This window comes from Manis javanica, chromosome 4 (assembly GCF_040802235.1).
Source record: "Manis javanica isolate MJ-LG chromosome 4, MJ_LKY, whole genome shotgun sequence".
NCBI classification, from domain to species: Eukaryota; Metazoa; Chordata; class Mammalia; order Pholidota; family Manidae; genus Manis; species Manis javanica.
In genome coordinates this window covers 93,590,467-93,613,639 of record NC_133159.1, presented here as the reverse complement: position 1 = coordinate 93,613,639, position 23,173 = coordinate 93,590,467, and the positions used below count along the sequence as shown (strand labels likewise).

Below are 23,173 nucleotides of genomic sequence, written 5' to 3'. Positions count from 1 at the left end.
AAGAAAATACGAGCAATCATATCAAGATTTCTTTTTCAGTAAACATCCCCTACCAAAAAAGTTATCAGTCCTACAGCCTCTTTTCTATAAAAGATGTTTCATGTAACTTGTACTTTTGTTTCTCTGTATGGACCTATTTATAAATTGTCTTGGGGAACATATCATATATAACCCTAAGGAAAGTTTAAAGTGACCTTGACAGGTGCCGTGGAAGTAGGAAGACAGGTATAATTGTGATCAAGTTCCAGTGTACTTCTGCCTGGAATGACATTGTTTGCAGAAAGTACAAGATTTACTGGTCTCCCAGCACAGAACAGCTGGTGATCAGGTTGCATGTTTTCCTGAACAGGTTTGTGTCTCAGGTCCACCTGCCTGTTATCCCACCTGAACCTAAGGTCTTTCCGTCCTGCGCTTATTGCAGCAAAACTCTCATAATTGTTGGTCATATTATCTTTTTTCCTTCCTTTTAACCATCCTTTGGGAGCTTTAAGGACACTATTTAAAGGTACCTTTACTATTAATAGATATTAATTAAAAGGAAAACATTAAAGTTGAAGAGCTCATTTGAGATATTTGTGAGAGTTTCTCATGTCTCCCTTGACTCTAGGTCAAATCAAGCAATGCAAGGTAAAAGGAGAAGAGCTGAATTTCTCACCTATGCCTGTATTCCCAGGTTAGAGGATGTTTATCCCATTCATCCCTTAGAGGATATTCATCCTGTAAACATCTCAAAGTTGGATCTGAAGATTTGAAATCAGTTTTTATTGGCTTATTATATATTTTATATATGTATATGTGTGTGTATGTGTATAAATGATAATCTCAGTGTGTTATCATCTTTTTCAAGTTTATTCATATGGTAGAGAACTCACAGGGCCCACATTAATTTAGTTCATGGATCACTTTACTTCTTAAAATACGACTAACTACTACCTAACTTAAACTTTACATTCTAAATGATTGGACATGTTTTTATTTAGAATCTTTAACTGAAAACTCATTTATTTCTGCCCTGTCCCATGCCAGTAAGGGAATTAGAGATCACGTTTTTAGCTATTCCCTGGATGAAGTAAAATAGAAACATGGGTCTCAGTTGAGTGCACCAAGCTGTCATGCTTCTATTTGGTGCCAGATGGTCACCTGTTGGTAAGGACAGTAGAAGCTAAATCTTTCCAGGACTAAATCCACACTTCCCTTCTACATTCAGTTTCAAACAGAATATCCCTATCTACTCCCTGTGCAAGCCACTTCCCTGAATAGAAAACTTTTCTACTTAAGTAATGTCTAGTTACCAGCTTGTATTTTAACAAACTTACAACTAAATGAACTTTGAGGAAATATCTCTCCATTATGTTTTTTAAGAGACACCCATCTCCTTGCAACAGAGCACATTTTTATCTTGCAAACACACACAGCTGAAACAATGATAAACATAAAAACATAAACACAAAACAACTCAAATATCTTTATCATTTGTATTAATTTTATGCCATAGACCTTTTGCTTCTAAAATCTTATCTTCTTTCACTTACTGTAGTTCTTCATTTTATCCTCAATGGACATGTCTCCACCAGGGAGGAAGACAGAGAGGAAAAAGAAAGCTGGTCACCAGGACGCTGTCATGGGAATGACGCATTGTTAGGAACACAGCCATTTTAACAGACCAGGCTGAGAATAGATCATTAACAACCCAGGCAGAAGATCGTCATCTTCTACCAACATTTGAAATGAAAAAGTACTTCCAAAAGAATTGTTTACTGCTTTGTCTGCAAAAAGTGCTATGAACAGTAAACTAAAGAGACAGACCAGCCTTTAGTGTATTGTTAGAGCACTTAAGGAGGTGTAAACTGTAATTAGCCATATGCTAGATATTCACAGCCCAATAAGAAATATGCCTGATGGTGTGGGATATTCATGGCCCGGTTTTTTAGGTCAAAACCAAAGAGCTGCTGAGTAAGAAATAATCCACAAAAGAAAGCCACAATACTATTACATTCTTTGGCTTAAAGCATAACAGATGAGCACACTTTCTGTGTGTTTGTGATTGCGGTCACGTCACTGTGTTATTACATATTCCCGACTAGAGTTTGTGGTTTGGGAGACAGGCAAGGAAGGCCCTATTTAGCTAAATCCCCAATCTTAAAATTTAGTGGATCAGATTTAGGGACACTTTTAATCTGTTTAGAAAGGAAGTGAAGCACAAATGTATTACAAAGATAATGTTCTATATTAATATTTTCAGGTAAGAAAAAATGGGTCAGAGATGAGGCCTATATCTGAGAGTGGTCTCTGGTAGTTAAAAAAAAAAGCACAAACTTTTGGTTTCATGTACTGCTCTGCCAACTAATGGCGTGACTTTCTTATGTCCCTTAATCATCTTGAACATATTATCTAAACTCCTATAGCTTTACTTTATCATTTCTATAACATGGGGTTAGACTTGGTGATGTTTTAAAGACAGTGTTCAGCATGTGCCTCTGTAGAATGTACCCTCTCCTGTGCCATCATGTTTTTGAGAAAAACATTCATCAGATTTGCAAAAGGCCTTGTGACTTGAAAAAGGTGAAGGAAGAATCTCAGCCCTAGTAGGCGTGGAAAATGAAACTAAGAATATTCAATTTCTTGTGCTGGAACAGATAATTGACAAGCAGATTTGAATTGCTGTGTTTGGCTGAGAATAAGACCCTCTTCTCATGCAAATGGAGACTGATGAAGAAGATGAGTTTTATATTGTTTAAAATGCAATATGATCTTTTGGCTCAAACAGCTGTGTGCCAGTAAATTAGGGATTAATTTGGTTCTGGAAATCATGCAAATTCTCTTTGTGAATTTGTGCATTAATGTAACTTTCTAGTAAGTGAATTTCACTATAGAGAGATCCAAGATTTGGCTACATTCTTCTTAAGTCAGATAAATATAGGGACAAAGAGCCATTAGACTGAAGAAAACTCAATGGATTATAAAGACTCCTTTATAATCCACTTGGTTTTGTATTATTATGTTTTGATTTGGGGTTGATTTAATGATCAGATAATAGAGCAAGTGCACTTTTTATAGTCAAGATCTCCTCCTCCTCCTCCTTGCATTCACCCCACTGAGCCCATCCAGTACTGCAGCCGAGAAGGAAGCCTTCACTGCAATGCAAGTGCCAGAAGGGAGAGGCAGAGGCTTTGCTGGTTGAATGCTGTATTCCTCACAACTAGCACAATGCCCAGCACAGAATAGTTGTTCAGCAAGCATTTGTTGAATGAGAGTTCTAATACTTAACATTTTCAAAATGGTTACCGATTGCATACCTGTTGTTTTTGAGACGGAGCAGATAACATATACCAAACCCGATTCTCTGAAATCTGCTATGGCTTCCTATTTTTTGGAAGCAATATAAATTGCTGGTTTTAATTTACAAAACCCAGTGGGGTTTAAGATTCTAGATGTGCACATTATCATTAGCTTTGTGCAATACTCAACCCACTAAAGTGGATCAGGCTGTTCCATTAACATCCAGATTTTAATCCTGGGAAACTTGAATACATTTGTCCTTGTACAGGGCAAAATTTCATGCATCCTCCTCAGTTGTAACCTTGATGTATCGACCCCATGAGTATAGCAAATTCATCATTTTTGTCCATATACCCTAGTTACGTAACTCTCCCATCTCAGAGCAGCAGCAGAGCAGCAGTAAGAGCAACAATGACAACCCCACCGGCATTTTCACCCCCGTTGGGCACTCAGGAACGAATCTGAATTAAATGAATGTCTTATTAGCTAAATTCAGTGCCCTTGGGACAAGTAAAATTGGACTTTGAGCAAGGAAAACACTCTACTACCTAAATTCAAATTAAGTAATGGCTACTTGCCCTCCTGTTTCCTATCTAGCTACTGTAACCTTGGGAACTTTAGACCTAATGCTAGTCAAACTCTTTCATTTCTTACTAAGGCTTAAGACATGGAAGTGGCCTATCTCTCCACATTAAATTTAGATCTACTTCAGTTACATTTTTCTCCCACTTAAGGGTGGCTCTGAATGACAGTTGGTTTGGGACACCAGATGACAAAGACACCTCTATCTCACTGTTAATTCTATTTTCTTTTTGCTTCTACTCATTTTGTCGTTTCCCAGACATCTACCCACAAAATCTAGCTTCCCCAGCATTTGGCTATTCCCATCATATGTGCTGTGTTTATATCAACTTAATGTTGACATAGATATTTGTATTTTGGCTATTTTTATCAAGATATGTTGCGGTGATGTACTAATGATAAGCGGTTATTCAGCACAAAGTTCTATGTGAAAGGAAAAACGTCCTTCAGATTTTTTAAAAAGACAGTAACTCTAGGTACATTTAGGCCGATAATGAACCCTGATTTCCAAACATTTGAAACAACACTCAGCATAGATGGTGTCTATTCTCTTGCACACCAAATTTCAGTAGACTTCTGGGACACCAAGCTACCGAGGAAGCAGATGTGATACAGTGGTTGGGTGCTCAGATTTTAAAATAAAAAAAAAAAGAATATAATGATTGAGTACATCTTCTTCAAAGCTTTATGTAATTTACCAGATAGAGTTAGCTTTTTTCCTTCTCAGAGACCAAAGAGTTTGTGATATGCACCCTATTCTAACCATTATTTTAATTTTTTATTATTAAAAGAAATTCCAGATGTTTACTACTTCTAAGTTATAAATGAAAAAAACATGTACTATAAAATTATAGTAGGAAAGGATGAAGAAAGAAAATGAGGGAAGAATTGTCAGATGAGGAAATATGCTCTCAAAATGGAGAACTCTTTTTAAGAGCCACAGATGCAATACCTTGAACCTCAGGAGAGCTTTAATTAGTCCAACTCCTCAGCACAAGCTCAGAAGCTCTGAAGCTAACTGTAAATTAGGGCAAGAAAATCCAGCAGGGGCCTGGGTGTTTTAAGGGGGAAGGGCAGGTTCTTAAAGGGGTGATGACCATTTAAGAGAGCAATGACTGTTGGCCCCACCATTCCTGCCAGAGGCCCTTCAACCTACCTACTCCACTTTTGTGTTCCCTATCTTGGTTAATAGGACCTCCATTTTCCCAGGCATCAAAGCCAGAAACACAGGAGTGATTCCTGGTCTCTGTCATTTGCCTCTGTAAAATGTAATCACCATCAGTTTACCTCAAATTCAATTACACTTCTTCATCCCTGTTATCATTGTTCTTGGTTAGACTCCAACTGGTTCTTGCCATTTTACATTACATTTTACATTACAACAGTGTCTCAACTCATGTTATATCCATTTTCTACTGCTGCCAAATCACCTTTTAAAAAGCCTACTACTCCAGCTTAAAACACTTCAGTGGTTCCCCATAACCTACAGAGAAAAGTTCAAGCTCCTTAGCACTGCATACTTGGCCGCTACCAACCCATCAAATCTCATTTATGACACTACCCAAGTTACATTTTCTGTTCTCGCAATAACTAACTGCTTTTAGCAAATGTGTCTCAATATAAGGTGATGTAACACAATAATAGAAAAGGTTTCAGCTCATTTAAAATAAACTTTTAGAGAATAAGATGAAATAACCCAATTTCTACCTAATAATTTATTTAGTTATATATCATATGAAATATTAATTTATAATTTTTTCACTCCCATACATTACGATGTCAAAGAAAAATTTTCAAAAGTTGAAAATATGACTCTCAGCAATATAGAATGAACCCATGTCAAAGATTTTATTTGATGAGGGAACCAATAGGATGGTAAAGCTGGTTCTAAGAGCATTAGAGGAACTGTGTATTTCTGGGAAAAAAATGTTAAAATAAGATTGCTAGGTTAGCTAAAAAGCAAGTTAATGTTTTACAGGGCAATGAAATAACAGATTATCTTTCCTACTAAACAATTATTTACATCTCTACTAAACAAAAATCTACAAATTTACATGTAACCACAATATCTGGGCTCTAATTCATAGTAAATAAATAGCAAAGTCAAATGGGTAAATTTTCCTACAGATTTAGTCTTGGGATGGGTCTATTAAACAATGCTTCATTAATATGCTGAAAGAATATATAGTCCTCTTGTTGATGTTTAATTATTTCCAAATGTGGGATAATTTTTACTAGCAATATCAGTTTTTTATTTAAAATTTTCATATGAATCTTCTCCATCAGTGTTTTGGCACCACAATAGCCATTTCTTGAGTCACTTAACAAAGTTTTCTAGAATATAACGTCTTTATGCCCTCCTATGTTTTCTAAGACAGAGCAATCTTGGAATTGTTGGGGAAGAAAAAAAAGTCCCTTCTATGCTTCCAGGTTCTTTGGCTGGTCTAATAATAACATAAGACAGATTAACAGGAGAAGAATTTAATTGTGTACCTATGTGGGCCCCCATAAGAATACGAAACCCATGGATAAGCTAGGCAACTGAGGTTTATATGCCATTTTGAACCAAGGAATGTGGGATACAGACTTGGGCTTCAAAGGGGAGGAGGGTGATTCACAGGATGATAAGAAGAGCAGATGTTTGATAATTAGATGTTCATCCTGCCATACATATAGGTAATTCAGATAAAAAAAAATGGTATCTCTTAGTAACAGCTCTCTTTCTGTGCCAGGTCCAATATCTAAATTTTTTTAGGTAGTTTAAATGAGAGGTAAAATTTTTTGGGGGGTCTGCTGTGTCTTGATAGCCTTCAGCTCAAAATAGTCCACATGTGAAAGTGGCAGATTTTGGGAAGACTTGTTCTGCATCCCTTCAGAATCTTGTGTAGGTTCTTATGAATTTGAAAAGAGGATAGATATATTAAATAACTACAAATGGCATATAGTAATGTGGATGTTAAAAATGTAGAAGTAATTACTAAATAATAATAATAATACAACCTGTAGCTCCCCAAAATAGCAAACAGGGAGAAGGGCATTATAAAAATGGCAGATGGGCAGCAAAGAAAAAGAAAGACGTTAAGTAGAAAAGTAAAATGAAATGGTAGAAATAATTCCAAACAGATCACTCACAATAAATATAAATGGATTTAACTTATCAGTTAAAAGACAAAAGACTATAAAATTAGATGGGCAAAAAAACCCTATTTTCAAAACATGCCTAGAACATAATGAAACCAGAAGGATGAAAATAAAAAGATTACAAGAAAAATAATAACAAAATTGAGGCAGCAATATTAACAATAGACAAAATAAAAATTAAGACAGAAAGCATTAAAAGAGAAAAGAGCTATTTTATCATAAAAGGAAAGATTCAATTGTTACTTTTATGAATCTACACAAATAAAGAGTACTTCATAAAAACTCAAAATGATAATCATTTGGAAGATTTTGACACACTTATTTAAAAATAATATATTGAGCAGAGAAAAATCCAGTAGTAATACATATTACTTGAATAAAATTAATAACTTGATGTAATATATGAAGAACTTTCCACCCAAACAGAGAATATTCTCATTACAACATTCAGTACATTTTTCTAAAGTGATCACATACAAGGTCACCAGAAACCTGAAATAATTTCCAGGATTTAGTACCATCCCTGTTTTAAAATTAGTAATCAACAATAAAAACATGGTTAAAAAGTAGCAACAATCTTTAATCAGAAAGTAAAAAAAAAAAAAAGCACAAACAAATAGTTACTGGTTAAACAGGACATTATAATGTCATGGAATATTTAAAACTAAAGGCAAAGGAAGTACCACATGACAAAACTTGTGGGATAGAGCCATGCAAAAAGTGGCACCTCGAGAGAAATGAAGAGCCTTTTATATAATTATTTTTAAAAAAGGAAAACTGAGAGCAAATAAGCTAAACTTTCAAGTCATGTAGCTAGTAAAAAATTACTGAGTAACAAAAGTTAAAAAAAGAATTCATCTAATTCTTAAAATAGAAAGCAAAAAATATATAAAGAAAAATATCATAAAGGAAAAAACTGGTTCTTTAAAAGATAGACAAAACTGGCAAAACTGGTAAGAACAGAGTAATAGAAATGAACAATATTAAGAATTAAGAGTGGGGCAAAAATACAGCTAGAATGTGATTTTAAAAAACCCTAAGAGAACAAGATGAACAAGTTTATTCCAAATAGAAAAATTAGATTAAAGAGCAACATTTCTAGAAACAAAAAAAAAAAGTAATACAAGAACACAAAGCCAAAAAATGTGCTATCTATCTATCTATCTATCTATCTATCTATCTATCTATCTATCTATCTAATAAAGAGGCTCCCCCTGTAAAACAAGCCGAGTACAGGTGGTCTAAAGGATTTTACCAAACATCTCCAGCTCATTTTATTAAGCTACTGTAATCTTACCTCCAAATCCAAACAAGGGCACTAGGAAGAAAAGAAAATCACAGGCCAATCTCACAATGTTAGATGTAAAATCATTAAAGAAACATAAGCTGGACCCCCTTTCTGCTCAATCTTGTATTGGGGGTCATGGCCTGGACAATAAGACACTATGCAGCTGTTAAAACCTAAGTTAGGAGATGGAGAAATGGGGGAATTTAGGGCAGGTGACCAGGGTTGCTCGGCCCTACAATGTCGTTCTCCACCTTTCCAGCCCTGCCAACTGCTGTTGATCCTTCAAACACCTTGGCAGCCTTCATCTCCTGTCCCACAGATGAATCTTTCCTCTTTTGTACTTCTTTTGTACCTCGTGCATGTTTCCATAAGCAATGTATCTCACGGTTTTGCAAGATTTGTTTACCTGACCTTATAGCTAGCCCTGAATAGGGCTGGAACCAAATGTAGAACAGCACTATTCTCCTAAGGATCTCGCCCTGCCATCCCCACCTCCCGCATTAAACTGATTTTCACAACAGGACAAATAACGCTGCGCCGCCACCAGGTACCTAACAGTGATCGCACCCCTACCCCGCGAAGCAGGGAACGCGGATTCGGACCGGCTGCTGTTCCCCGTTTCTGCAGCGGACAGGATGCCTCAGCCCAAGCCCACTTCCCCGCTCCTCTCATTTGAAGCGGCGCAGCCCCTCCCAGAAAACCCTCCCGGACTGGAAGCCCCGAGGCCAGGGACACGGTGTCCAGCCCCGGACTAGCTCGCAGGGCCCGGGCCGCAGGCCCACCCGCGCCCGCCGCCCGCGCCGACGCCCCGCCCCGCCCTCGCCCTGGCCCTGGTCCGGGCCGAAGCCGGGCGCTGTGGGGTGCGCGTCGTGGGGCTCGCGCGCAGGGCCCGCCGGGGAGGGCAGGCCGGGGAGGGCTCCTGCTCGCGGCTGGGCCCGGGGCCGAGCGCGGCCCGCCATGGAGGTGGAGGAGGCGTTCCAGGCGGTAGGGGAGATGGGCATCTACCAGATGTACTTGTGCTTCCTGCTGGCGGTGCTGCTGCAGGTGAGTCCCCCGCCGCTCCGACAGCTCCCACCTCCCCGCCTGTGGGCCGCCTGGGCCCTCAGCCCGGACGACGCCGGGGCTCTGCAAACACCTGAGGGGTGGCGAGCCAACCCTGCCCCCACCCCGCGCCGGCCGACCTGGGCGAGGCGCCGCGCTGCGGCCTGGGCCCCAGAACGCCAAGGTCGCTTGGCGGGCCTGTCAAGCTTTGTGTCCGCCCAGCCCCAGCCCCAGGTCCTTTCCCTCACCTTAGGCGGCTCCACCTACCCTTCGGCTCCCTCACCTTAGGCCCTCACCTGAAGTAAGTGTGTGTGTGTGTGTGTGTGTGTGTAGGCGGGGTTCTTCAGCAGAGAAGTTGGTTATTAAGGGATGCAAAATTCCGCCGTAACTGTAATACACAGTGAATACGGAAGGCAATTTTACTCCAACCTGTGGCACTGCCACCTTGGAATCCGGAAACACAGCGGGGGCCCTGATCACCGGCTGATGAAAGGCCCCATGTAGAGCGACCCCTTCAGCCCTGGGGATCTACTGGCTATCTTTCCCTGGATTTGAGGTGGCTTCCTATTCCAGGGGCTTTCAATGCATAGGGTTTATTTCTTTCTGGTTTAAGTTATGCTGGGTCATTCTGCTGAGAGGCCAGCTTCAGGTTGTCTTTTATGAGTCGAATAGTGCCGTACAATGTGTGGTTATAAAATGGAATCACATCTTGATTGTATAGAATTCTGAGAGACTACTTGCACATCCCAACCTATATCTGGATCCCATATGCTCAAGGTCACTACAAAGGCACTTTGCCAGGTGAGTTACTCTTCCTTTGCCAGCTTAAATGGCCCATTTAACAACAATTACTTCTCCAAATATTCTAAAGGCATTCATTCACTAATCCTTTATTAGTCTTTAGTATGATTCACTTTACTTATTCTTTCATTCAACACATGTTTAATGAATGCCTACTATGTGCTTGGCAGGGACTGCCGTGGTGGAGAAATCAAAGCTTGCATTCCAGGGGCGGTGTGACGAGGCAGGTAGTTAGACATAATTACAATTAGCATGTGATGATAGTTATTCTGAGAGAAGTACAGGGTGGTCATGAGTATAACCACCACCAGTCCACCAGGTGCTTAAATCTTGCATTAGACAACTGCTCAACAGGAAGATGGGGGTGAGAAGAGGTAAGGGTTGACTTACCGATTCTCTTTTCCATTAAAATGTTTGAAAGCTAAGTTGATTTCATTACCAGCCAGAAGAACTGTTTAAATGATGGACTGATAGAAGAAGTCAGTTTTTTCTCTAGCAAAACAGGTCACAAATATTCAGTATTCTGAAGTTCCTTAAAGTTCATTGTTTTAGCTTTAAATGTACCTTTTCCTATGGGGAAAGAGTATTTGTGCTAAATCACAAAAGCGTGTCTAATGCAGAGAGAATAGAACTGTAAACTTGATGCCTGATGTTCAGTTTAGTGCTTTTTATTTGAGAAAGTTATTTTCCTATCGACAGAATTCTAGGAGTGTAACTCGCTCTGTGAGCAATCCCACATCCATACACTCTACCTCCTGTGTAATTATCTTTTTACCTGCCTAGACAGGAATCCTCTGGAATAAGTTTGTCTTGAGTGGAACATGGCACTGAAAAGGCTAGTGTTCTGGGTTCAGGGTCTGTTGTTTTCCTCATTTGCTTTTCTTTATGGTTGAACCAGTTGATGAGAATTTAGTACCAAAGAGGTCTGAACCCATGAACATGATGCTTACTGAAGCCTGCCTGATGTGTGGTCAGTACTTGCCAGAGAAGAACCAGGTGTTTAAGGGTTTCTCTTGTGGCTGGCTGTGCCTGTCCCAACAGAGGAAATGCCCTAGTTCAGGCAGGCGTGAATCCTTCACAGCCATTACATGCTTATGAAGACACAGGTCTCCCACTGACATACATGATGCAGGGAATCCTGGGGCTGCCCAGAGCTATCTGGGACATGAGAGTGGAATTCCCCAAAGGCCTCTCTACCACGTCTATTGTTGGAAATTGTTTTGGTTAGGGGAGCCAGCCTGCAGACTGGGAGTCCTGGGGTCTACCATTACACAGCTGTAACACGATGCGTTCCTGTGAGGGTGGTTTCCTCCTACAGGGGAAAAAGGAAGATGCCAGTTTGCAGGGTTGGTTTAAATGGAAGGACATGGGTGTTGGTCAGCTTTTAAAACTGACACTTGTCTGTCATTGCCCAAGGAAGGTACAGACCAACTGCACAGCAGCGCTGCCAGAGCCTGCGCACTGTGGTTGTGACTGCCGCAAAGAGGCCGCCTCTGCTTCAGTAGGAGCCTTTCCTACATCTCTGGTTTGGTAATGAGCCACCCGAGCTGAGCCGAGAGACACAGAACAGGAAGGACAGAGATGGAAACTTTACAGATCCTTTTGCCTTTTCTTCCTTCTGGGACTGTTATTCTTTTTTAGAAAATGGATTCAACTCCCTTTACTTCAAACACAACCAAGTCCAAAGTAAGAGGACAAAACTACATTCCAAAGCCAACTCTAAAGGTCTTTAGGTTAGGTGTTTTCTTTGATTTTGTTACCATCATGTAGCTACTCAAAAGTTACCCAATATCTGGGAGACTTACTTGCAAACTCCTTGCAAACATACTCTTTGGAATCTCCACGTGGTCAACTTTTAAATGTGTAAAGAACAGATGCAGAGTTTGTAGATTTTGCTTTGGCATTACAAGACGTAAATGCCATGATTATAGTTATATGTGGTTTTAAAGTACATGAACAAAGAGCTAAAGGAAAAAAATCACCTTATGTAGAAATGATTGTCTTATAAACAAGCAGTAAGATTTACATTTTTATAGTTGGCAAAATTCTTATTCCCCAAGTATACATGCCCTCCCTTGGGTAAGAGCTATTTGTGGTATTTAAATACAAATAATTCTATTTATTATGTCCATATTTTTTTATGTTGATTCAGAGTTGATGCCATCATCACTGTTTTGTGTTTGTGTATGTGTGTGCTTATTTGCCAGGCTGTCTTGGGGGGGACGCTTGGAACACAATTCTTTGTTTCTTGATCTCTAGACATGAAGTGAAAATAGACCCTACCTCTTTGTTCTAAGCCAGACACTCCAGCTCCTTCATTTTCCTCAGGGTCATGAATCATACATAGGTTGTAGTATAATTTGCACAGGATTGAAAATACCCATTAACCAACAGAAATATGTAACCTATAATAAACATAAGTTTCACCAGCAAAGTTGTGATGCTGCTTAAGCCTCAGCTTGAGGTGTAGCACTCCGGTGTTCTAGAATGCATTATTTTTTATGTAAACTCTGAATAACCCCAACCTTGTTTTTCAGTTCCTAGAACTAACAGTGTATTCAAATCATCCATACAATAAGTATCTTTTCATGGTGTTTTAGAAGTGGAATGACTGAACAAGTATTTTTGTCAAAGAGAAACTCTAATAGCCAACACATGAAAAGATGTTTACCTTCAAAGGTCATCTGGGACAGGTACAGTAAAATGACTATGAAATATCATTTCACACTTATTAGTAGCAAACATTAAATAGTCTAACCTTGTAAGTGTGATAAAAATGAGAATTAGAACCTACCTCATTTAGAGAATAATCTGGCATTATCTAGTAAAATTGAAACCCAGCTTTGGACTCCTAGGTATATGTCCTACAATATCTCTTGAACATGTGTGTGAGGAGATGTATAGGATGCTTATTGCACACTGTTTGTGATAACAAAAATTAGTAACAACCTAAATAACTCTAAAAAAGAGACCAGATAATTGAAATGTAGTATAAATTTGATAGAATATCACAGTTAAAATGAATGACCAGGTCTATAGATAACTATATGGATGAATTTCTAACACAATGTTAAATGAAAAAAATAACCAGCATGATGTATACAATGTGACATATACTCCTATTACAAATTTTAAAAACATAGGAAACAATACTGTATTTACGATGTGTGTGAGCAATGTAGAAGTATAAACACAGAATTGAAAGATCCAAGCTCAGTTCATGAGATTGGCCGCCTCTTGAGAAGGAGGATAGGGAGTGGGACTGGGGAGGGGAACAAAGGAGATTTTCTTTGTATCTTTAATGTTGTATTTTATAAATCTGAAGCAAATATGATAAAAGGTTACTTGTTTTGTGGTGATAAGTTCCTGGATCTTAATTTATTCATTTTGCTTTTCTGTGTTAAATTTTAAAAAAATGGTAAAGAGAAGATCTGCATACCTTGGAGAGGATGCTGCAGTTCACTGTATGACTGTAACAGTTCACTCTTATTGATGCTCCTTTAACCAATGATGGCTGTGAATGTGGTCATTTAACACTTAGGAGGATGAGGTAGAGTGAGCTTTGTCCAGGGTGCTTTATTAAACATTGTGTGGACAACTGTCACAACTGATGTCTCCCAACTGCTTGCATTTGTCCACATGCGCCACTCTCCCAGGAGATTGGTAGAAAGACTGCCTTTTGACAAGGTGTCTTAGAGGTGGATAGCCAGTGGTTCATTCAACCTCCCAAATCCAAGTGATGAGGTTCACACCATAAGCACTAGTGAAGACCTTATTGCATTACAGTCATGAAGACCAGCCCTTATGCCCTGGGCATTCTCACCACCACCAGGGGTTCAGCTATGATGAGAACCTATGGTATTAGTAATAGCTTCTCTGTCATGACTCCAAAATGTGACCATCTACCAGGGTTCTCTGCTAATTTGAGCAAGTTTTATGCCACCTCTACTCTCAAATTTAGTTCTTTCTGCCCACAGACAATGGACGGGAGCTTGGATGATAATCTGGGGAATCTGCCTGGTATTCCTTCCATCAGTTTAGGTGAGTGGGGCACCATAGGTCAAAGAGACTATAGCTACACGCGCTCTATATCCTCTGGAAAGCTGTTGGTGTCTAAAGCCAGACACTGCCCCCTGGTGTAGAGAAAGTGCAGCTGCAAGTCTATCAGATCCTCAGATTTCCATCCAGGGAAGTTACGGAAATGCAGAAAAGGCCTCTGGAAGATTTAGGGAGCCCAGCAATTAGTTGGCATTGTGTCACTGTTGACCTTGAAGTTTTCAGATGACTAGCTTGGCTTATCACCACAGTTAGAGGCTGCCTTAGAAGGAAGAGATCAAATCCAAAGACACTCACAGCTCATGAATCTCCTCTCTGACTTTCATGACCAAACGCTCAAACAGAAACTAATATCTGCAGTCATGGGAATTATAGGGTAGTCAATAAATAGTACGTGGTGATTGCAGAAAAAAGAAAGTATGGAAAAGAAAAAATCCCCAGAACTTCTACCACCTAGAAATAAAACATGGTCACATTTTGGTGTCTAGCCTTCCAGACTTTTTATTAGACAAATATTTTCATTTGTCTTTTCTGTATTTTAACCTTTCTTTCAACAATATTATGAATGCCTTGCTGTGTTCACGTATGAATAACTATAGTTTTTGATGGCTGTAGCATAGTGTTCCATTGTATGGCTACAGCATAATTTGCATATTCAATTCTCTTTTGTTGCTAATGTAGGTGGGTGATTTCCTCTCTTTAGCAGTTCTGAAGCCTGCACAGCCCATGTTGTGGTGTCATACTTTGGCTCTGGCCTGCACTTTCCCAGGGCAGTTCTCCTCAAGGCCAAGTTCCATTCTGACTCCATTCCTCTCATTCTTTCCAGATGTTCTTTGCCCAGCTTGATGAAATAGAGGTGTAAACTCCCCGAACACCCTTTCCTTTTCCCTTAGAATTAATTTTTATCCTCAGTCCAAGAGAAAAACATCTCTCTACCATCCTTCCAGGGATAGCCTCTCATGTTTGTTCTTGACTCTATGTCTCTTTCCCAGTTATTTCTCATCCTCTGTCTTTCTGCATTCTCTGACATCCCAAAGAATAGCCTGGATAGTAGATTTAGGTGGCACATGGAAATAGTATTAAGCAGCATTAACTCAGAAGGTGAATGGTTTACTCCCTTTTCAATTCTTCTTTAATCCTTCTGTTCATCTAAGAAGAGGGCTCATTGATGCTAGCACTTCACTAAATATTTGCACTTATTTCTGATGTAACAGAGGGAATGAACTAGAATTAAAGAAGGTTCAGACGTTGGCAGAAGACATTACCTAGTTAGAATTTAATAACATTATTCTCTCTTCGTTGTATTTATTACTCATTTTCTTTTAAAATTTCATTTTAGATTTTAAAACATTTCAGGTGCAATTCAGAGATTAATACATAAGCACACATGTACCTACTTCCAGATTTAATAAATGCTAGTTCTTGCCATATCAGTTTCCAGTGTTATCATTCATAGTTCAACCAGAGAAGCAGGAAGCAGAACTCCTAGGATGGTGATACATACATGTGTATATATGCGTGGGTATGTATCACATATATGTATGTGTATATAGTAAGAGAGGTGATTAATGAATAATTTATTTTAGGGATTTGGCTATATACAGTTGGGGGAGCTGGTTCAGGACTCCCGGTAAGGCTGTTGTCTTCGTGTTTGATGTCAGAGCTGGAAGTCTTCAGGGAAGGCGGTCTGGAAGAGAAGATAATCTGGAACCCATCAGAGTTGACTCGAATCCGTGTCATTCTCTGGGCCTTCGCCTTGATGAAGCAAACTCCTTTCATCCTGGAATGAAGCACACAACTGGCTCTTCTGGTGAGCAAGGGGAGTCAGGCGAGCATGGATCAGTTGCAGGTCCAGCTGCTGTGCTGGACTAAAAAGGTGAGGCAGCAAAGAGGCAGTTTCTGTGAGGTGCCAGAGAGATACCCCAGCTTTCTGAGCACAACAACCAAAATGGCTGCCCCTTTGCTTCCACCCTACCCCTAACCTTACTCGAAAATGTCTCCTGTGGCCCACAAATAAAAAACATACTAGCCAACACTTGGCATTGTAACATGGTGTGTATTTTTACAGTTCCTTCTGGCAGTCATGTCTGTATCAATATCAGTTTTTACTTCTCTGTCGATTAAGAAATTTGAATCAATTTAAAAGGAAACTACTAAGTCAATAGTAGAAAATAGAAAATTGACATGTAAAACTCTTGAAGGGGGTACTTGGATGACTGACATTTGGGTAAAGCTGAGCTAGCCCTGTAACTTCTTCAAAGAGCATTAAAAACATGTTCTTTACTTTCCTGACTCTGTCTGGACTATTTCTTTGGCCTGAGAATTCCTTCCCCTGATTTTTGTTTTGATTAAATTCCTAACAGTCTTTTACTACCTAGCTCAGTGTCACCTTTGCAACCTTTTCCTTATTCTCTGGTTGGAATTCACATCTACTTCCTCTGTGCTGTCTTTCAGTTCATTTCTACTATGGCTAATACAGCATTTGTCAAAATCTGCCTTGTATTTATAGCTTTGAATGTATTTATTGTGTTCACTTGAATGTATGCATCTAGAAGGAAATAGCTATTTCTTACCCATCATTGCTATCACCTGAGGTTCACAATACAATGAGTTGAGAGGTGTTGGTTCTCACTACAAATTTTTAAAAATCAAACTAAAATAACAGAAGGAAAGCGGTAGTATTCACATTTTATTTGGGGAGTAGAGAGAGAGAAACAAATTCAGGTTAAATTATGTGTCCAAAGTCTTAATTAGTGGTTGGAACCAAGATTAGGTCCCAGAATTGCTGGGTTTTAATTCATTATCTTCCCCCCCACCCCACAGTGTTCTGCAAGGAATTAGATAACAAAAATGTATCAGAGGCTGTTACGTACATAGTGGTGTATTAGGTTTCTTGAAAAGATAAAGAAGTATATGTTATGGTTGCTTCAGGAGATGACAAATCATTATAAAGGTAGAATTTGCCTGTATCTGCACTCTTAAATGATTACACAAAACAATATATCCCTAGTAAATAATACAACCATTGAATGCTTTGGAAATTAAGAAAAGTGGTATCTAGAGTGGTACATTGAAAACATCAAATAGGAGGGCTGAGCTTGAGCTAAACTTGGAAGCCTGGGTTTAGAGAGAAATGGGAGGGTCATTTCAGGTAGAAAAACATAAAATTGGAAAAAATGTAGATGAGGGAATAACATGTACCCTTGCTGCACAACTGTGGCCCAAGACCAGTAGCACTGACCTTGCCAGAGCTTGTCAGAAAGGTGGCATCTCAGGTCCCACCCAGCCTATGGAGTCAGACACTGCATACATGCTGTTTGTATGGTGTGGTCCAGTTTACTGTTGGCTAAAGAAACATCCCATTTTGACCCTCGGGATAGGTCAGATAGGAATGAAACAGATAAAGATGTACTAGTAGTGCCCAGTATTATTGGAAGGAAAAAATGAGGCTTAGAGAGGTTTTGATTTGCTGAAGTTTACTAGAGAGGTTCAGACTCAGGTATACAGATTGCATATGGTTTTCACACCACACAGTGAAAAGTCACGTTTAGGGAACTGAATAGGCTAGTACAGAAAGCTTAAATGTGGATTAGGTAGCAGTTGGGCCATATGGTGGCAATCTGGAATGCTAGGATGTTTATCATTTATCCATTAATATGTTTTGACCAGAAGAGTTTCATGAGAACTGCTCAGGGAGACTGGTCTGGTGGCTTTATGTGGATGAATTGGAGTTGGGGAAAAACAGAACTTAGAGATACTGGTTATTCAGGGCATAATAACTAAATGTTTTAGACACAAAAAATAGGTAGCATCAGTAAGTCACCCAGCAGATATTTATTGAATGCCCACTTTGTGCCGGGCACTCGGCATTTGGTCCTGCATTCACGATACAGTCTTGCACATGTAATGATTTGGCTGGGTCACTGAAGACTAAGTGCATAAAAGACTAACAGTAATGACAATAATAAAATCATCTTTGTTTCTGTTTTTCTTTTTTTTCCTCTGAAAAAAGCACTGGCCTTTTTCAAAGTTCGGTAGCTCCCAATCTCATCCTCGTTTTGCTGTTGCTGTTGTATGTCGTCTTGAATGATTCACTTAACCTCTCTGTAGCTCATTCATTTGTACTTGTAACATAAACATGATACTTAACCATGACTTCACAGTGCAGGATATTGCAATGAGATCATTTATGGGATACTTTTTTGGTTTACTGAGTGTTATAAAAGCTTATAGTGCTCTTAGTATAAAATTACTCTTAAAACCTTCACTTTTTGTAACTTTTAAAATTTCAATCCCCTGGTGCATTTTAGTCACTTTCCTAATTATAATTACATTAAAAGGAGAAAAAAATATCCAGCCATCTGTGGCACTTTTTTTCCCCTCCCTGGAGGTAGCGCTAGAGAAGATAATGATTTATCTGAGACGTTGTTAGTGCCTCTCCGGGGGAGAATGGATGGTGGTTTCTCATTGTGGCTTTAAGGTCCGTCTGCTGATGGGTGTGATTCATTAGATGAGAGTATGTGGATGAGTGTGTGCAAGGTGGTTGCAGAGTCACAGCAGAGAGAAGAACGACAGTATTTATATTCTGGGGAAGAAGCAGAATGTCAGCTCTAACACTGTCACAGTTGAAGAGCACAAACTGGGGAACACCACCCATATATTCTGTGTAGAAATGGCACATCCCTGTGACTAGATAAGTGCTGAGCCATCTTTGACCTCACATGGCCATGTGACCCACATATATGTGGAGGACCAAACATGAATCTGCATGTGGAGGGTAAGCATCCCCTCCTTTACCTGGTCCTCACGGCACCTTTTCATAGCATTTATCATGCAGTATCACAGCTGCCCGCCTACTCGGACTCCCTCACCTTTAGCAAAATGGAAGATGACCATGTGTGTCAAAGACAAAAAGGCTGACACTGCTTTGTGGAGGATGACATTGCATAGAGAGCTGTATGCTTCTGACTCTTCTTTTGACATACAGCTCTGGCTCTGGGTATTCCATTGAGACTCCTGGGTGTATGTGTGCACACGTGTGGCAGGCAATGGAAATGTCATGGGAATGGAGGAGGCAGAGAAGATGAGAAAGGTGGTAAGTACTTATTCATCCTGCACACTGCTAAGGAAAATATTAATACAGGTAATATTGATAGACTGGGTTTCACTGCTCCCTGTTGGATTTTGAATAAGGGTGTATATCAGCACCACCTCTTTGTTTTTGAACTGCTTCCTACACATGTAGTTTCTGCCAGGAATGGTAGCCTCTACAAGGAAACCCACCTGAGATTAGAGGACCCTGTGGAGCATTTCCTCGTTTACCTAGAACATTGCTTATCCTAGTACAGTCCAGATAAAAATATGATCTTATATATTTCCAACAAACACTTAGGACACATAGTTAGCATTAGAGAAGTGTCTGCTGTTATTATTAGTGTTCCATCCTTGCCACTTGATTCACCCATTCTTTTGCAGAGTGTGTGATAGCATGTATCTAGGCCCTGAGTTACTTGCTTCTGAAGCCCAAAGTTGTATCAGATATTGATCCTGCCCTTAGGAAAGCATATTGCAACAGGAAAAACCAGACAAGTAAATACATAAACCAAATGCAGTGAAGAAAATGCTGATTGCCTCCTGTGATAGGGGGCAGGAAGCAATATAAATCTAGTAACATGTTTTCCTTTGCATTTTACAATGCATCTCTAAGAAAGGTCTAGATGGGGCCTTTGGGGAGTGAGCAGAAGCAGGAGAGGGCTCTGGGGGTTGGAGAGGAACGCCAAATGGGAGGAGGCAACGTGGAGGGGGGCATCTGAGTTGCATCTGGGAGGTGGGAGAGGTTCAGATAGTCACAGCAGGAGAAAGTGCTCTCCAGGTGAAGTGCATGGTAGAAACGCAAGCAGAAAATAGCGTATTTAGAGAGAAAACAGAACTAGTTGGATTGAAGTCTGTGTGTTTACCAAACAGAACATGTGTTTTGCATCATCTGAGTTCCCTCGCCCCATTTTTTTTTTTTCATTTCTTTACCCGTCAGTTAAGTTTCAGCAGATTGTGGTCAGGAGGGGCAGTTACTAAAATGGATGCAAGTGGCTTTGTAATTATAGCTGCTGCTCAATGTGTCATCTGTCTGTTCTTGTAATTATTAGGGTTTTTATTTTCATAAGCCGATTACCTCCTGTTCTAAAACTTCCTTAATAATATGCAAATAGGGGGCAGGAAGCAATATAAATCTAGTAACATGTTTTCCTTCGCATTTTACAATAAATCACCCACATAGATTGACCTGTGGCAGCTTGGTACATCTCAAGAGGCCCCCAGTCATTTGACTCAAAATAAATTGGGGCTGCCTTATATCCTCCCAGTCTTATCATGAGTGGAAAAAAATCTCATCGTGGATTTTACATTAGCTTTTTCTTTTCTCTTTCCTTGACAGTAATTCCATCATCTACTTGTGATAAATTACTCTGCCATTGGCATTTTAGCTTACCCACTTAACAGTTGAATATGCCCCTACAGAGCGGTGTAGAAGGAGCTGGGAGTCACCAATGACTGGAGATAAAGCTGTGGCAAGGCCCTCTACCTTTTTGTGTCTCAGTCAGAGCACCCATCCAGTGGGGTTATTACTATGTACTGCAGAAAAACCACATGCTTTGTATTTTTTAAATACTTTTTCTATTTAAGGGTATTTTCAGATACCAAGTTCTATGTTAATGGGAATAATTTCTTCGAATAAGATTGTCTCACTATGGAACAGACTAATTCTAAGTTTTCCTAATAAATTTTAAGCTTGAAATAGTCATCCAACAATGAGAGTTAATGTAAATAGAAAAGCTAATATAAATAGAAATCCATAGCATAACAAGGCTGCATAGGGCTTAATAGCTTACCAACCCAGTTGTGCATAGCTATAAAGCTCAGAACAATCAGAGACAAATGGCATATGTACTCAATAAATATTTCTTGAATGAATGAGTGAAATATTTTTCTTTGTGGGGACAGCTATGCTTAGATTAAACAGTGATTTAATACAGCCAAGGGTTATTAAGTAAATATTCCTGGGATTTTGAATTTCTTTATATCTTATAAGCTGTATACTATATTTTTAAGTAGTGCCTACCCAAGTACTTACTATGCTTACCAGCCTTAATAAAGTACTCTTGCTTGCTCTTTCTATCTCTCTCTATATATAAATATAAAGAATATTTATGTGTGGTTTTCCAAGACATTTTAACTCTGCCACAAGAAGTTTTCTTGTTAGGATTGTGAATGCAAGGCCGAGATACCCCTGTACCCTGGTGACTGCTTATCTGAACTGAGGGTATAGTGTTGAGGAGCAAACAGCTGGAATGTTAGTCTTCTAAGTCAGAGTCAGTAATACTGTCCTTCCCGCCTACCCCCAGCCCCCCTCCTGAGTGTGGAGCCACTTACGTGCAGTGTCCTCAGCATCAGACATACCTGAAATGTAGAAGGAAAACCCTTGGAAAAAGTATAAGGTCTCCTACCAGCAGGATCACTGCTGACTGTTCACAGTAGGTCGTGAAGCTGCCTTTTAGTGTTTTTCTCCTTTGTGTCTCTGATGTGTCTCATTTCTGTAGCTCATAAAAACAAAAGCGAGAATCGGGTCTTTCAATGCATGTAAGTGTATGCATTGAGTTTCCAACATTGAAATGGTTTTATGCGTTTGTTCTTTCAGCTCTATGTGGCCACGGAAGCCATCCTCATTGCACTGGTTGGGGCCACGCCATCGTACCACTGGGACCTGGCGGGCCTTCTGCCGAAACAGAACCTCAGCAACCAGTCGGCGGTGGGTGGAGACCAGGCGCTCGGGCACTGGCTCCTGGCAGCCAATGGCAGTGAGATCCACAAGCACCTGCACTTCAGCAGCAGCTTCACGTCCATTGCCTCTGAGGTAACAGAACGAACGTGCACAGCGAAGCACACCAGGCCATCCGGATCACTGAACACATGCTTCTCCTTTCCAGTTGAGCCACCTTTTTGTCTGTGAAATGAACTTCAACCACACCTTTAAATAAGTTTCTAGTAAATTTGAGAGTTAAAGGAGAATATCCTATGAGAATGCGCTTTTTTCCCTTCTCACTACAGAGAAGCGGGAACTATAAGACTGGTTGAATGAAGTGAGATGTAAACTCCAAAAACCATGTTTTAATCCTCGTGTCCTTTTAAAAAATGAGTTTAAACCTTTCATGTATTTTTCTTATAGACACAAAAATTAACAAATTAAAGAGAGAAGTGTCATGCCTCATCTGTAACATCCAGAGGTCATGTTTAAGATGCATCCTGTGTGTGCCCAAGGCACCTTGACTGTGTAATAGAAATACAAATGGTACCACCTGGTATGGGCAGGAAACCCTGCTTTCACTAGGGCTTTGCTGGCCAAGAAGGTTCTGGTGTGGACAGCATCTCCTAAGCCAGCCTGAGATAAACAAGCTGAGGACAGATAGTCTGGTGAAGAAAAGCTTGGGACAAGGCAGGCAGGGCTGATGCTCAGCTGGAAAGCATGTGTACTGGTTGTTAAAATGGTGAAATACTCTGCCCTTTGCCTGCTCCCCACCAGCTGTCCATTTGTCCCTGACCCAGCCTTTGGGCCCCATGATCCTATAACTATAGGGTTCATGTCTGGTGCAGCAGGGGGCATCCAGGACCCCTTCCAGCTCTGGGTTCCCACAGCCATGACAGTTGGCTCCCTCAAAACCCACTTGGCTGCTCCCTGCAGGGGTACCAGAGTGCTTGCCAGATGCCCTGCCTGCATGATCCCTCCACTCTTCTCCCTGTGGAGGGTGTGCATCTGTGCATGTGCCTGCCTGTGTATCTCTGTGTGTGTATATGCATCTAGGTGAGTATGTCTGTATGTGGTCTGTGTCTGTATATCTGTGTGTGTGTGTGTCTGCCTCATGGCATCAACGAGGTTCCCCGCTGTTGGCTATTTTGATGATCACCCTGTGGGCGGGGCATACTGGGATTTGAAGA

The 23,173-nt window shown here is 40.1% G+C and overlaps 1 protein-coding gene and 1 long non-coding RNA gene across 6 annotated transcripts in view; one reads left to right on the top strand and one right to left on the bottom strand.

Annotated features, from left to right (window-relative positions):
* LOC140848939 (uncharacterized) overlaps nucleotides 1–9,626 on the bottom strand; it is a 39,036-nt gene extending 29,410 nt beyond the window's left edge. Inside the window, exon 1 of the long non-coding RNA XR_012130270.1 lies at nucleotides 9,296–9,626. This is a non-coding gene — a long non-coding RNA (uncharacterized lncRNA). The remainder of the gene's footprint in view (nucleotides 1–9,295) is intronic.
* Nucleotides 8,162–23,173, top strand: part of LOC140848938 (solute carrier family 22 member 15) — an 89,909-nt gene continuing 74,897 nt past the window's right edge. The window contains exons 1-4 of one of the 5 annotated variants that reach the window (XM_073234386.1): nucleotides 9,255–9,334; nucleotides 14,110–14,173; nucleotides 15,850–16,064; nucleotides 21,879–22,094. In XM_073234386.1, coding sequence (XP_073090487.1) covers nucleotides 16,023–16,064; nucleotides 21,879–22,094 — 258 coding nt within the window. In that variant the 5' untranslated portion in view covers nucleotides 9,255–9,334; nucleotides 14,110–14,173; nucleotides 15,850–16,022. Of the gene's footprint in view, nucleotides 9,335–14,109; nucleotides 14,174–15,849; nucleotides 16,065–21,878; nucleotides 22,095–23,173 lie in introns of all 5 variants that reach the window. The other 4 variants (XM_073234385.1, XM_073234387.1, XR_012130269.1 and 1 more) reach the window with 4 other exon arrangements.